The sequence below is a fragment of the Pan troglodytes genome, chromosome 16, assembly GCF_028858775.2.
Source record: "Pan troglodytes isolate AG18354 chromosome 16, NHGRI_mPanTro3-v2.0_pri, whole genome shotgun sequence".
In the NCBI taxonomy this organism is placed as follows: Eukaryota; Metazoa; Chordata; class Mammalia; order Primates; family Hominidae; genus Pan; species Pan troglodytes.
This window is the reverse complement of record NC_072414.2, coordinates 37389957-37405756: the sequence shown is the minus strand read 5'-3', so window position 1 is coordinate 37405756 and position 15800 is coordinate 37389957. Positions and strand designations below refer to the sequence as shown.

General features: G+C 39.6%; 1 protein-coding gene across 2 annotated transcripts in view; it reads right to left on the bottom strand.

Annotated features, from left to right (window-relative positions):
- Nucleotides 1-2033: 2033 nt before the first annotated feature.
- The window catches only part of AFG2B (AFG2 AAA ATPase homolog B), a 19071-nt gene continuing 5304 nt past the window's right edge, over nucleotides 2034-15800 (bottom strand). The window contains exons 3-8 of one of the 2 annotated variants that reach the window (XR_010151658.1): nucleotides 12889-13047; nucleotides 8642-8851; nucleotides 7615-7837; nucleotides 6031-6161; nucleotides 4749-4874; nucleotides 2034-2413 (exon numbers count right to left, since the gene is read on the bottom strand). Coding sequence is in view for 1 of the 2 variants with exons in the window: in XM_016928152.3 (XP_016783641.2) it covers nucleotides 2246-2413; nucleotides 4749-4874; nucleotides 6031-6161; nucleotides 7645-7837; nucleotides 8642-8851; nucleotides 12889-13047 (987 nt within the window). In the remaining variant the exon portion in view is untranslated. The remainder of the gene's footprint in view (nucleotides 2414-4748; nucleotides 4875-6030; nucleotides 6162-7614; nucleotides 7838-8641; nucleotides 8852-12888; nucleotides 13048-15800) is intronic. The other variant, XM_016928152.3, reaches the window with a different exon arrangement.

Here is a 15800-nt window from a genome sequence, read left to right as displayed (position 1 = left end):
CTGGTTATACTTTAAAAAAAAATCTCTAAATTACTCATAATACCTAGTATAATATAAATGCTATGCAAGTAATTGTTACACTATTGTATTTTATTTGTGATTTTAAAAAATTTGTATTTATTTATTTGAAACAGTCTTGCTTGGTCGCCCAGGCTAGAGTGCAGTGGTGTGATTTTGGCTCACTGCAACCTCTGCCTCCTGGGTTCAAGCAATTCTGGGGCCCACCTGAGTCCCAGAGTAGCTGGGATTACAGACCCACACCACCATGCCCCAGCTAATTTTTTGTATTTTTAGTAGAGATGGGTTTTTACCATGGTGACCAGGTTGGTCTTGAACTCCTGACCTCAGGTGATCTGCCCGCCTCGGCCTTCCAAAGTGCTGGGATTATAGGTGTGAGACATCACGCCTGGCCTATTTTTTGTTGTATTGTTTTTGTTTGTTTTTTCAAGTATTTTCAACCCACACGGTTGGCTGAATCTGCCCATGTGGAACCCACAGATGAGGAGGACTGACTTTAATTACAATTTAAAAAGACATCTTCAAATCAGCTCAGCCTTGAACAAGCATGGTTGCTAAATTACCAGCCTACTAGAAACTTTCTGGAAAAGAACAGGGGCCCACAGCTAGATGTCTGAGTTAAGGGGTTCAGGCCAGGGTTTGTCAGGCGCAGGATGGCTGCCTTGCTCAATAAGATTAATAACCAACAAAGAAAATGTATAGTAAGAATTCCAGTAAGCTTTCTAGGTATTTTCATATTACTCAAAAGCAAAGGTCAGTGTGTTATTTTAATTGAATATTTTATACCTACAAATCAGGTTTTTTCTTTAATTATTCCCAATAGTCCTGGCTGCACTCAGAAATAGGAAACTTTCCAATAACTGCTTAACGTTTTATGACTTCATACATTTCATGCAGTAGTCTCTCATCGTACCCTCTACTTCTTTTGAAGCACTTCTGACCATTGTAATTAATTCACTGACAATTTGTCTGATGCCTGCCTTGTTCACTGGACGTTCCAGCACCCAACTTAGCACCTTGTGGGTGGAGAATGGCCTAGTAAGATGTTTACCAGATATTGTTAGGTGAGAAGAACAAGAGTTGTGCAGTATCATTCCTTTCTGGTTTTAAAAATTATCTATACATGCATGAAGGACTGGAAGGTTAAACACTAAAGGGTTTTTTTATGTTTCTGTATTTTCTAGTATTCTAAATTATTCTGTAATAAATGAAAATAGAAATGTACATGTAACCTGTCTCTTTAAAAACTTTTAACTACTTACAACTACAAAACGAAAAATAGCAGTATAGTGGAGAAACCAGACAATACTGCAAACAAATGATCAAAATTAACATTATCAAGAAGGTACAGATGTCATGTGCCTTCAGCTGTGATACTCTGAGAATACAATGCCCCTATGTAGTGCTCGATTGGTAATACATAACCTGAATCTACCATGATAAAACATCAACTACAAGTCCAGGAATGAACTGCTCAATAAAATAATTGGTCTATACTCTTCAAAAATGTCAGGGTCAAGAAAGATTGAGAAACTGTTTCAAGTTAAGAGGCTAAAGAGACATGGTGACTAAATGAAATGTGTGATCCTAGACTGGATCCTGTAATGGGGAAAATTACCATATAGGACGTTATTGTGACCATACATGAAATTCACTGGATGATAGATTAAAATACTGTGTCAGTATTAAATTTGCTGAATTTGGTCATATAATAACCTTATTTGTAACAAATACACACTCAAGTATTAAGGGGGGAAAGGGACATTATGTATATAATCTATTCTCAAACCACTCAAAAACAAATGTATGTATGTGTATATGTACAAGGGGTGGGGAAGACAGAGAAAGCAAATGTGGCAAAATGTTAAAGATTAGTGAATCTGGGTTTGAGCACATAAAAATTCTTTGTACTATTTTTGCAACTTTTCTGTAAGTATGAAATTATTTCAGGGTTTAATAAAAAAGCAATCACCCAAAACCAACCACCCCTTACAACAAAATCAACACACACACACTTTCTTCCTAAATTACAGTATTTTATTTAATATGCCTTTTAAAAATAAATGAGCCTTAGCTTATCAGGCACAAGTTTTTTTTGTTTTGTTTTGTTTTATTTATTCACTTACAGGAAATATAAACACAAATTCTAAAAGTGTGAAGTTGCAAACGACAGGCAAGTTCACATTTCAATTAATGTGAACAACTGAACAAGAGTTTAAGGTGATTTTTAAATACCTTCCACGTTAGAAAATCCTTCTTTCTTAAATAAGTTTTCATATAAAGCCAAGTCCTTGCGACTTAACGACGGTTTTACAGTCTTAAGTGATTTTAGAAAGTGCTCTTGTTTCACTGTAGTTGCGTCTAGTCCATTTTCTTGCAGAGCCAGCAAAGCAGCCTATTAAGAGACAAGCAATAGAAAACAACTTCTTTTCTTTTGCTTTTTTTTCTTTGAGATGGAGTTTCACTCTTATTGCCCAGGCTGGAGTGCAGTGGCACGATCTGGACTCACTGCAACCTCCGTCTTCTGGTTTCAAGCAATTCTCCTGCCTCAGCCTCCCAAGTAGCTGGGATTACAGGAGGCTGCCACCACGCCCAACTAATTTTTGTGTTTTTAGTAGAGACAGGGTTTCACCATGTTGGCCGGGCTCATCTTGAACTCCTGACCTCATGATCCACCTGCTTCAGCCTCCCAAAGTGCTGGGATTACAGGCGTGAGCCACAGCGCCTGGCCTCTTTTCTTTTTCTTTTTAAACAATATATGGTAATACTTTAAACTCTGAATGGAGATCTCAGCCTCACTTCATAGGATTCTAATTTTCATGTCACTAAAAACATTATGCTAAAAAGTTAAATAAGGTGATTAGAAATCCACTTTGCAGACCATAACCTCTTTACATTAATGGGAAAAAAGAAAGCATTAAATGGGAAGAAAGAAAAGGCAAGTTGCAGATTAATATATATTTTATGAACCCATATGTATTTTTAAAGATGAGAGACTATCTTCCTGATCGTTAAGTAGGGAAGAGTCTTCAGCCAGCACTGATTATAAAGGAATAGATCAAACACATACCCTATGACCCAGCAATTCTCCTTGTAGCTAACTATGTTTACAAATAGACATAAATAGACACGGGAACTAAGAGACATGTACAAGGCTGTTCACAGCAGCATAACTCATAATAGCAAAAAAGTAGAAACCCAGATATTCCAAAATAAAAGAATGGATAAACAAATGTAGAATATTCATATACTAGAATATTATAAACTATGCTACACACAAAACTATGGATAAATTTTTTTGGGTTAAAGAACCGACAGAAAATAACATATGCCACATGCTTCCATTCATATAAAGTTCAAAAGCAGACAAAACTAATCCCCACTGTTGTTAGTCAGGAGAGTGGTTCCCTTTTGTTTTGTTTTTTTTTGGGGGGGGGACAGAGTCTTGCTCTGTCACCCAGGCAGAAGTACAGTGACACAATCATGGCTCACTACAGCCTTGACCTCCAGGCTCAAGTGATCCTCCCACCTCAGCCTCCTGAGTAGCCGGGACAATTTTTTAAAAGTTTTTGTAGAGACAGGGTCTCCCCATGTTGCCCAGGTTGGTCTCAACTCCTGGGCTCAGATGATCCTCCTGCCTTGGCCCCAACAAAATGCTGGGATTACAGGCATGAGTCACTAAGCCCAGCCAATAGTTCTCTTTTGGAAGAAGGTAGGTGACAGAGGTTGGGAAAGGGCCCGAAGGAAGATTCTGGGGTGTTTATAATGTTCTATTTCTTGACATAAGTAGTGATTATAAAAATGTGATCACTTTAATTCAATGAACTGTACCCTTATGATCCGTGCATTTTTCTGAATGTTATATTTAGTAGAAGTTTACGAAAAAGGGTATCTTAGAGTGGTTTAGAAGGACCTGTGTGTCCTGGCCATTGTCTACTCCTTCAGCTTTTTTTTTTTCCTAAGAGACAGAGTCTCACTCTGTCACCCAGGCTGGAGTGCAGTGGCACGATCTCATCTTACTGCAACCTTCGCTTCCCAGGCTCAAGCAATCCTCCCATCTCCCCCTCCCAAGTAGCTGGGACTACTAGTCCCCCACGTAGCTGGGACTAACACCACATTCGACTAATTTTTTATTTTTTCTAGAGATGGCGTCTCACTGTATTACCCAGGCTGATCTTAAACTCCTGGGCTAAAGCAATCCTCTCGCCTTGGCCTCCCAAAATGCTGGGATCACAGGCGCGAGCCACCACTTCTTTCGCTTTATTTCTTGCCATTCTCCACTCTAAGATTCAATAATGTCACACCATCTCTTATCTTCAATCCTTTGCACATTTTATTCTCTCCACCTCAAACATTCCCCCTTCCCTTCTTAGCTGGCTAACTCCCGATTTGTCCTTCCAATTTCAGTTTATACATCTCCTTTCTCAGAAAGCCTTCTCTGATGTGCCAAATCTGGGCTGGTGTCTTTCCTAGGTGCTCCCACAGTACCCTCTACTTCCGCAACTCACTACATATTTTCAATTGCCAACTCAGTATTAAGATTTGCCTCTCTGCACCACCCTCCTCACCACCCCACACTTACAATAAGCTGTGTGAGGGATGGGGCCACATCTGTCTGTTTCACATCGCATGGTACCACACAGGCTTTTAGTAAATACTGCTGAGTGAATGAAGATTTGAAAAGATGCAGAAATGTTTTGAACCACAAATTTCTTCAATAATTAACTTACTTCTGTGCAGAGGTTTCTAAGATCAGCTCCAGAAAAAAAACAGGTTTCTGCTGCGAGGTTTTCTAAGGAGACATCAGGCCCTATTGGCATGGTTTTTGTACAGACTTTTAAAATAGAAAGCCTGCCCTGGAACAAAATAAAAAACAGTATTTTAAATCTTATAACATTTATGTTTGACACAATGATTTATTAAAATATTTTTAGCTTGAGTTTCCTTTCACATTACCGAGAAAATATATATAGGGGTTAGAAAGACTAAGTCATCAATGGCTTATATGACAATGGTAAAAATAACGACATCATAAAAAACTTATGAATCTTTTTTTTTTTTTTTTTTTGAGATGGAGTCTCGCTCTGTCACCCAGGCTGGAGTACACTGGCACGATCTTGGCTCACTACAACCTCCACCTCCTGGGTTCAAGTGATTCTCCTGTCTCAGCCTCCCAAGTAGCTGGGATTACAGGCGCCTGCCACCACATCCAGCTAATTTTTGTATTTTTAGTAGAGATGGGGTTTCACCATGTTGGCCAGGCTAGTCTCAAACTCCTGACCTCTGGTGATCTACCCGCCTTGGCCTCCCAAAGTGCTGGGATTACAGATGTGAGCCACCACGCCCGGCTAAATCTCTCTCTTGGGTACAAATAATACTATCAGACATGGCTTAAGAAGCAAATACATGAATTATCAGATACAACTTAAAGGTATAATAGATATTAAATTTTATTTTTCTATCCCTTCAAAACTTGATAAAAGCCCAAGGAACAAAAAAATTCACTCTGTGCCTTTCACCCTCCCTGTCAGTGGCTCTGGATGTTAACGACAAAAAATGTACTGGTTGACCATGATACACTGCATAATCTCTGTAATCTCAGATTTCTGCACCGTACTTTACGGACAACAAATTTACTGGTTGACCACGATACACTGCATAATCTCTGTAATTTCAGATTTCTGCACTGTACGATAAGGATGCTGACTCAATCTTCAAAGCCCTTTTAACACTTTAGGATTCCTCCACTCTAGTTGCAAAATAATGCTGAGTAGACTCAGTATTTAGAGTCTGCCACAACACAAAAAATAACCACCATATATTTAGGCTTATGTTTCTCTGTGAACAAGATCAGAGTATCCAACAAAGGCAGATCAAAATTATGATGTCATGAAAGGCCACCAGGCAAGGAAGAAGGTGGAACCCAGGGTAAGTAGAACACCATGGACACCTATATCCAAGTTGGAATTCAATTCTGCTGAGCTCACACAGAGTAAATGTGTAAATGACTACCTTGTGATCTGGAGGTGGGATATAGATGATCTTATCTAATCTTCCAGGTCGTAACAAAGCAGTATCTAGCACATCAGGTCTATTTGTTGCTGCAACAATCATGACACTTCGGTTAAAAACTTCTTGGAACTCTGAGGGCAAACACACAACACAAAGTAATGTCAATCAGTTGTTAATAAGTTTTCTAAAAATTATAAATCAGAAGGTCTATTTAAATTCAAATAGGGATATCCTTTTCTTGGGACCAGAATGCTTACATCCGCTTTCCAGACCAGCTTCTTGATATCAAGATATCCCAGAAACAAATCATTAACCGAAGAGCTACTTTGTGTGCATGGCTAAGGGAGTAGCTAAGAGACATTCTCCATATGAGAACCTATGAAAAGCCTTATCCCAAAGGGGAGAACACTCATCTGGTGACTTGAGTGCACCTGAGCCTCCAATGAAGGCTTACACCTTAAACAGGCTACTTAAAAAGACAGATACATATGACCAACCGGTGGAGATATATGGCTACAGAAAGTCTTGACTCTCACATCCCTAAAGAGGAAGATTTACTCGACCTTTTATTTTTCTTTGAAATGACAATCTAAGTTGCAGGTGCGCAAATCCTGGATAAAGAAATGTCTAAAAGCAGACAGAGAAAGGCTTTACATATACTAAGCATTCAAAATCATTTGTTGAATAATCAGGCAGCTCTCCAGTGACATAATCCCTCAAAGGACAAAGTTCCCTATATTTGCAAGTATTTTAGCAGATGCTGGGTGAATACCTGTCAGATGCTATAGAAGGAATTCCTACATTTTGAAATGATTTGATTAGATAACCTCGTGGATACCTCCTAATTCTAGTGTGACATATTCCTAAGGAGTATATGCAACAATTCCATATGACAATTTTTAAAATAGGAAAAGAATGAGAACGAGAGAGGAATAAAACAAAAAGTATCAGGGACAATTTAAGGATACCAAACTCATCTGGAGAAGAGACTCAGAAAGAGGGAGGGGACTTCCAAAGGCCATTTTAATTCATTAAAACCAAAGAAACTCATTCCTCAAGAAAACTGGAAATGTTCCATTACTAAGACTATTGGAAATAATAATCTCCTTTTTCATTCATTCATTCGTTCATTCAGATATGGGGCCTTGCTATGTTGGCCAGGCTAGTCTCAAACTCCTGGCCTCAAGCAACCCTTCTGTCTTGGCCTCCCAAAGTGCTGGGATTACAGGCGTGTGCCACTGTGCCCAGCCTACATAAACATTTTTAGAAAGAAATGAATACTGGTTTTTAGGACATGCAAACAAGAATAAACTGCCTTCTCTATTAGCAATAAGTAAAATTATATTTCTCATTCTTAGGAAAAATAAAATTCACATTCTTATATTTAAGATAATTTATTATAAAATGTACCTCACCTTTCCTAGCCAAATCACAATTTTTATTAGCTCTAAAAGTCCTAACAAAGTCAAACTGAAATTATATAAATCCTTCTATGAGATGAATTCAGCACAGGCAAAGCTATAGCATATATGCATTATATTTAATGTTGGCCTGGATTTTAGGTGCATTCTGGCTAATAAATACCTCTTCATTTTTTCAGCTCCTTGTATTTACCCTGTTGACTTGATTTACTTCCTCTTCTCTCTATTGTCTTAAGTCCAACACCATCTAATTCATTCAGGAGAACAGAAAGAACTCGTTCTTGAACATCACATCCTGTCTTGCTGGCTGAGCGAGCTCCCAAGATTGAATCAATTTCATCCAAAAACAAAATTGCTGGAGTGCTTGCTCTTGCTTGTCGAAATATCTTTTGTTAGGAAAAAAATATTAAAAAGCTATATGTTATACATTAGTCATGTGATATTACTATTTATAATCCTGTTTTTTTTTTTTTTTTTTTGAGACAGTCTTGCTCTGTTGCTCAGTTTGGAGCGTAGTGATGCGATTTCAGCTCACTGCAACTTCTGCCTCCCAGGCTCAAGCAATTCTTGTGCCTCAGTCTCTCGAGTAGCTGAGATTATAGGGTGCGCTACCACGTCCACTTAATTTTTTTGTATTTTTAGTAGAGACAGGGTTTTGCCACGTTGGCCAGGCTGGTCTTGAACTCCTGGCCTAAAGTTATTCACCCGCCTTGGCCTCCCAAAGTGCTGGGATTACATGCATAAGCCACCATGCCTGGCCACTATTTATAATTTTTAAAATAGATATAAAAAAGATGCTGAATGTCTATGAATTGGGGAATGAGTAAAACAAGAAACAATGGAGTATTATGTAAGAGTTAAAAACCATATTTTCAAAGAATACTATAAATTTCAAAAGTAGTAATATTAAGTTTAAAAAAGCAGGATAAAGCTATAGATATATAAAACCTACCTTTGATTTTATTTAAAACAGAAAAAAAGACAAAGGAAATTCACCAAAATGTTAACAGTAGGTAGGAGGATTATGAAGGATTTCATATTTACACTTTCCTATATTTTCTAAATTTTTCAATAAACGTATAAATTTTTTAACTGGAAAAAACACTAGTAATATTTTTAAAAAGGTTTGTCCATAAGAAATGAAATAAAAATTCAAAAGTAAATTTAAACATATGGGGAAATAAACAAACCTGAGACAACACTTTTTCTGAATCTCCAACAAACGGTGAAAACAGATCAGCTCCACTCACTGAAACGAAAGAGCAGTGACAGCTTGTGGCCAGGGCCCTCACCAGAGTGGTTTTAGCACATCCAGGGGGCCCATAGAGGAGAACTCCCTTTGGTTGTGTCAGGCCCATTCTAACAAATTCCCAAGGGAATTTCAGAGGCCACTCAATGCTCTGAAAGTACACAAGAAGAGTTGTTTTAGTATAATAATAAAATGTCAAATCATCCAGTAAATTCATTTCTTCATTTAACAATTCTCCGCCTCCTATTATGAGCTGGAAACAGTCCATTCTCCACACTGCAGAGATCTTATCATTTGAGTCAGGTGATACCACTTCCTGTTTAAAATCCTTCAATGATTTACTATTAGAACTAGAATAAAATCCAAATCCAAACTCCTTACTCACCACAGCTGACAAGGCCTTATATAATCTGACTGTCTCCTAAACACTTAGTTTGTTCCCATCTCAGAGCCTTTCCTTGCTTTTCTCTCTGCCTGAACGTTCCCCAAGATCTTCGTGTGGCTATCCCTCATCACTCAGGTCTCAGCGCAGGTGTCAATTCCTTGGAGTGGTCTTTCCTAACCACCTGGTTAAAGCGGAACCCCCTCCTCCTACTCACTCTCTATGCTACTGCCCATCCTTTACTTTTAAAGCACATATTCACTATTATTATTTTTCCACGTTGGGTTTGTCATTCTGCTCTGCTAGAACGTAAGCAAAGCTCACCTCAAAATCCCCAGCAGCTAGAATGACACCTACCCAAAGGAGGCACTCAGTAACAGTAAACCGAATAATGAATGAGTCCTCATTACCTTTAAGGTAAATGGTTTTTAACCACTTTAATCATTATTTTACAGATGCAAAAAAACTCGGGCTTAAAAAAAGTTAAGTAATTTGCCTAGGTCTTACTGCTAATGAGGTGGCAGAACCAATACTGACCCCAGACAATGTAATTCAAGAGCACCAGCAAGGAGCAACGGTGTTGAAGTGGAGGTAGGAGTCAGATCACAACAGGCCTTGAAAGCTTTAGTCTGCACTGAGGAAGCAGTATGGAGAATGGACTGGAAGGAAATTAAACTAGAGGCAGGGAGACCAGCTACAAGTTTCTTGCAATGATTCAGCCTACAAAAATAATAAGGCTGGAGTGTCACAAGCAGTGAAGATGGTGTGGAAGGGATGGATATTTGAAACATAAAACAGAATTGTACTTTACATAGGGACAAAGTTCTGATGCTATGCCTTTAGAAGACAGATTTCTGACTTAGGGGATGGGGTGGCTGGCTGTATTAACCGAGGTAGGAAATCCAAGTGTGGGGGCAGAGCTGACTAGCTGAACTTTTTACATGCTGAGTTTGACATCCCCGGGGTTATCCAGTAGGCAGGCAGTGAAGCAGTTCTGATGATCAGAAGAAATGTCTACTCTAGATACACAGATTTCTGAGTCAACAGTTTTCAGGGATGCTGTGGACATCAAGATCATCATAAAATCACCCACAGCTCCAACAAGAGGAGGACTCTGGGAGCCTCTTGAGCACTAACATTTAAGGGAGGGGAGAGGGTGGCCAGAAAGGCAGAAAAGCTTAATGTCTCAAAGCTAAGGAAACAGAGTGCTTCCAACAGGAAGGTGTGGCTAATTTCTCTCATGCATCTTGTGAAGATTAAATGAGACAATGCATAAAAAATATTGGCGCATATTATAAATGCTCTTATCCATGGACTCAAAAATTCTAGGGTTCACTGGAGATAGATCTCCTGGTTAAGATGAATAAATTATAATTATTACTTATATATCAGTCTGTTATGTGTGTGGTTAGAGAAACCTAGTTCATTAGGGCAGGATCACATGTAGGCGAACTGGCAAAATCAATATCTGAAACTGTAACGCAGGTGAGAGGATCTGAAGAGTTGCGTCCCACAGCTTCCACTGTGAAATCCACTATCAGGTAGCCATATTGTTCATTTCAATTTTGTGCTTTTACCAGTCCCTGTACTGCGTCCATTTAACGTCTTATAGATCAGAGATCCAGGCAAACTAAGGCCTTCCACCTTTATTTGGTACAGCCCAAACTAAGAATAGTTTTTACATTTGTAAATGCTTGAAAAAAAATCAAAAGAATATTTTCTGACATGTGAAAATTATATAATTTCAGTGTCTATACTTTTATCAGAATACAATTACTAATTTACATATGGTCTACAGCTGCTTTGGTGCTACAATGGCAGAGGTGAGTGGTTATGACAGAGACTGTGGATCACAAAGCTTAAAACATTGACTATGTGGCTCTCTCTACAGAAATCTGTTGACCCCCGTTTTAGATTATAATTTTTTTTTTTTTTTTTGAGACGGAGTCTCACTCTGTCCCAGGCTAGAGTGCAGTGGTGCAACCTCAGCTCACTGCAACCTCAGCCTCTTAGGTTGAAGCGATTCTCCTGCCTCAGCCTTCCCAGTAGTTGGGATTACAGGCTTGCGCCACCACACCTGGCTGATTTTTGTATTTTTAGTAGAGACAGGGTTTCACCATGTTGGCCAGGCTGGTCTTGAACTCCTGCCCTCGTGATCCTCCTGCCTCGGCCTCCCAAAGTGCTGGGATTACTGTTGTGAGCCACCACGCCCGGCCTATAAATTGTTTTTGTTTTTTTGAGATGGAGTTTCACTTTTGTTGCTCAAGCTGGAGTACAATGGCGTGGTCTTGGCTCACTGCAACCTCCACCTCCCGGGTTCAAGCGATTCTCCTGCCTCAGCCTCCTGAGTAGCTGGGATTACAGGCATGCGCCACCACACCTGGCTAATTTTTTGCATTTTTAGTAGAAACGGGGTTTCTCCATGTCAGCCAGGTTGGTTTCTAATTCCTGACCTCAGGTGATCTGCCTGCCTCGGCCTCCCAAAGTGCTGGGATTACAGGTGTAAGCCACCATGCCCAGTCAAAATTGTTTTTTAATTTTTTTTTAAAGACACAGGATCTCGCTCTGTTGCCCAAGCTGCAGTGCAGTGGTGCAATCATAGCTCACTGCAGCCTCGATCTCCTGGGTCTCCTGGGGTCAAGCCTCAAGTGATCCTCCTGAGTAGCTAGGACCATAAGCACGTGCTACCACACCTGGCTAATTTTAAAAATTTTTTTGTAGGCCAGGAATGGTGGCTCATGACTATAATCCCACCATTTTAGGAGGCCGAGTTGGAGGACTGTTTAAGCCCAGGAGTTCAAGGCCAGCTTGAGTAGCACAGTGGGACTCTATCTCTACAAAAAATTTAAAAATTAGCCAGGTGTGGTGGTATGCACCTGTAGTCCCAGCTACTTGGTGGGGCACTGAGGCAGAAGGACTGCTTGAGCCCAGGAGTTCAAGGGTGCAGTGGGCTGTGTTTGTGACACAATACTCCAGCCTGGGTGACAGAGCAAACATGTGTCAAAATAATTTTTTTAAATAGAGATGGGGAGTCTTACTTTGTTGCCCAGTCTGGTCTTGAACTCTTGGCCTCAAGAGATCCTCCTGTCTCGGCCTTCTAAAGTGCTAAGACTATAGGTTATACACCTTTTTCCCCCCCGACATGGTTTCTCTGTTGCCCAGGCTGTCGTGCAGTGGTGGGATCTTGGCTCACTGCAACCTCTGCCTCCCGGGTTCAAGTGATTCTCCTGCCTCAGCCTTCCGAGTAGCTGGGATTATGGGCACCTGCCAGCATGCCCAGCTAATTTTTGTATTTTTAGTAGAGACGGAGTTTCACCATGTTGGCCAGGCTGGTCTTGAACTCCTGACCTCAGGTGATCCACCCACCTCAACCTCCTAAAATGCTGAGATTATAGGTATGAGCCACTGCGCCCAGCCTTAGATTATAAACTTATTTTTTTTTAAATAGCGACAAGGGCTTGCTATGTTGCCCAGGCTGGTTTTGAACTCCTGAACTCAAGCAATCCTCCTCCCTTGGCCTCCCAAAGTGCTGGGATTATAGACATAAGCCACCACACCCAGCCTTAGGTTATAAACTCTTTAAAGCAAAAACAAAGAGAGGGTCAAGGTGGGAAATTATAAAAACCAGTTTAGACATCCACAGAAGTCCAATTAAATAAGGACTGAAAAGCAATCATTGGATTTAGATGTTAGGATCACATTAGTGACAGGAGCAAGAGCAGTTTCAGCGCAGTATGTTGTCATCATAAATGCACAGAATGTTAATCTGTAATATCCTACTGGATTAAGTAGATTATCTGTCTTACCTGTTTTAACTTCAGTTTTACATCTTCAAGGCCACCAATCTCCTCCCAGTCAACAGGCTTGATATCCATTAATCCAATGACGCTTCGAAACGATGAGGGCTGAATATTTTTAAAAGCTTCAAGGAAGTCTATTTCATCAATCACAGGATTGTCCTGGTTCTGAAGAAATACACCCAAAAAAGCAAAATCAAACCAAAAATTAGGTTGGTCTTTTTTTATAGCACAATTTGTTTTTAAAATCTTCTTTTGGATTTGTAAAGTTATTTTGTTATCATTATAAAAACAATTTATATACATAGTACAAAGAATTAAATGTCTCCCTGCCAATTCCCGCCAGTAATTCTTCCCCGAAAGATGTCAAGAGTTTGTGTATTTTTCCAGTATGTTATGATAGTAAGCATACATATATCCTTTTAAACAGATACACAAATGGAACCATACTATAACAGCCTGTACTTTTCTTCTTTCACCTATCTTAGAGATCTTTTCATGTCAACTAATACAGTTCTACGTCATTCTTTTTGACAATTCCATAATACACTACTGAATTTACCCCAACTACACCTTTCTGACAAACGTTAGGTCATCCCCAGTCTTTAGATATTAAAAACAAAGCTGCAACTGAAAAAGTCTTTGTGCTCATGTTCAAGTATTTGTTTATTTTGAGACAGGGTCTCACTCTGTTACCCAGGCTGGAATGCAGTGATGTTATAGCTCACTGCAGTCTCCCAGGCTCAAGTAATCCTTGCACCTCACCCTCCAGAGTAGCTAGAACTACAGGTATGTGCCACCAGCCTGGCTAATTAAAAATATATATATATATTTTTTGTAGAGATGCGGTCTCCCTATGTTGCCCAGGCTGGTCTGGAACTCATGGGCTCGAGCGATCCTCCCACCTCAGCCTCCCAAAGTGCTGGGATTACAGGCATGAGCCACCATGTTCAAACTCATGTTCAAGTATTTTATGTAATAATTTCCTCAAAGTAGAATTACTGGGTTTACAAGTACACACATATACAATTTTGACAGCTATTACCAAATTGTCCTCTAAGGAAGCTGCAACAATTTATTCTTCTCCGATAATATGAAGCTGTGTTCTCTCCACACCTCTCCAGTACAGACATTACCAAACTCTTTTTTTTTTTTTTTTGGCGGGGTCTCGCTCTGTCACCCAGGTTGGAGTGCAGTGCTGTGATCTTGGCTCCCTGCAGCCTCCGCCTCCTGGGTTCAAATGATTCTCGTGCCTCAGCCTACCGAGTAGCTGGGATTTATAGGCATGCGCCACCACACCTGGCTAATTTTTGTATTTTTAGCAGAGACGGGGTTTCCCCATGTTGGCCAGGCTGGTCTTGAACTCCTGACCTCAACTGACCCACCCATCTCAGCCTCCCAAAGTGCTGGGATTATAGGTGTGAGCCACCGCACCTGGCCCATTTCCAAACTCTTAAATGTCTGCCAATATGACAGGAAGAACCGGTACTCATTCATTACTGTGTTAACTAAATTTCTTCAATTCAAAATGAGGTAGAGGGAATATTGGAATTTTAAAAATCGCCTGTCTTGCAATCATGATAGTAAAGGCTGTTATGAGCAAGAATTGGATGCTATGTTGAGGGGAGTAAAAGTTTATTCACTTATGAGACAGGGTCTTGCTCCGCTGCCCAGGCTGGAGTGCAGTGGCATTGAGGCAACAGCTCATTGAGCCTCGAACACCTGGGCTCAAGTGATCATTCTATCTCAGCCTCCTGAGCAGCTGGGACTACAGGTGTAAGCCACTGTGCCCAGCCTGAAAGTTTGATGAGGAGCAGGATATCTCAAAGTGTCTCCCCACAGATTTCTCATTAGTGGCAAAGGCAAAAATAGCAGTTCCACAGTGGAGAAATTGCGCACTGCCTGAACTAGTTGATAAAAGTTAGCATCACCAGTGAGGAACCAATGTACACTCTGTGCCTCTACATGTGAGGCTCTAAGGACACAACACTATACATCACCATACTGTGGTGACATATGGGAACATTTCTGTTCTTAGGAAATAGACATTAAAATGTTAAGGGATAAAGTGTCATGATATATGCAACCCATTCTCTCAAATAGTCCAAAATAAATAAATACTATGTGCATATAAATACATATATATGGAGATGACAGAGAGAGAGAGAAAGAGAAGAGGAGAGAGAGCAAGGAGAGCAAAAGAGAATGATAAAGCTTATTTGGCAAAAAGTTAAAAATTGGCGAATTTGGATAAAGGGTTTAGTGGAAGTTCTTTGTAACTATCTTGTAACTTTCCTATAAGTTTTAATTATTTCAAAATAAAGACAATAATTTTAGAAGAAATCAAGGTTGAAGATCTTTCATATTTATTGTCATTCCTTTTATTGTCAACTACCTGTTCATACCCCATTATCCATTTTCTCTTGGACTGTTGGTCTTTTCTTACTGATTTGTAAGATTTGTTCATTCCCTATCAAGGAAATTGGACTAAAAGTATTTTTCCTAGTCTGACTACTTTATAGTATTGTTTTGCCACCCCCAAATGGTCAACTCAGCAAATAATCTCTTTTTTGGCTATTAAGGTTTATGTTATGCCTAGAAAAGTCGTCTTCACTCTCAGGTTATATTTTGGAGACTCTTTACATTCTCCTTGATCATTCTAGTGAAACACATTTTTTTTTGTTAGTTAAAAAGTCCTGAAAATTTTATCAAAAATATCTGTACTGTATTTATTAAAGTATTTGCCCTCTTATATCCAATTCTAAACATCTAGTTGTCCACAAATTCCCGTTTTCAAAAACAAACTGTCTTTTCTTATTTGTAAACTGATGTTAAGTGAATCTGTATGTATAGAGCTATTCTGTAAAGTATTCTCCCAAAAGTGTTAACAATTGTCATCTCTGGAAAGTGAGATTTCAGGT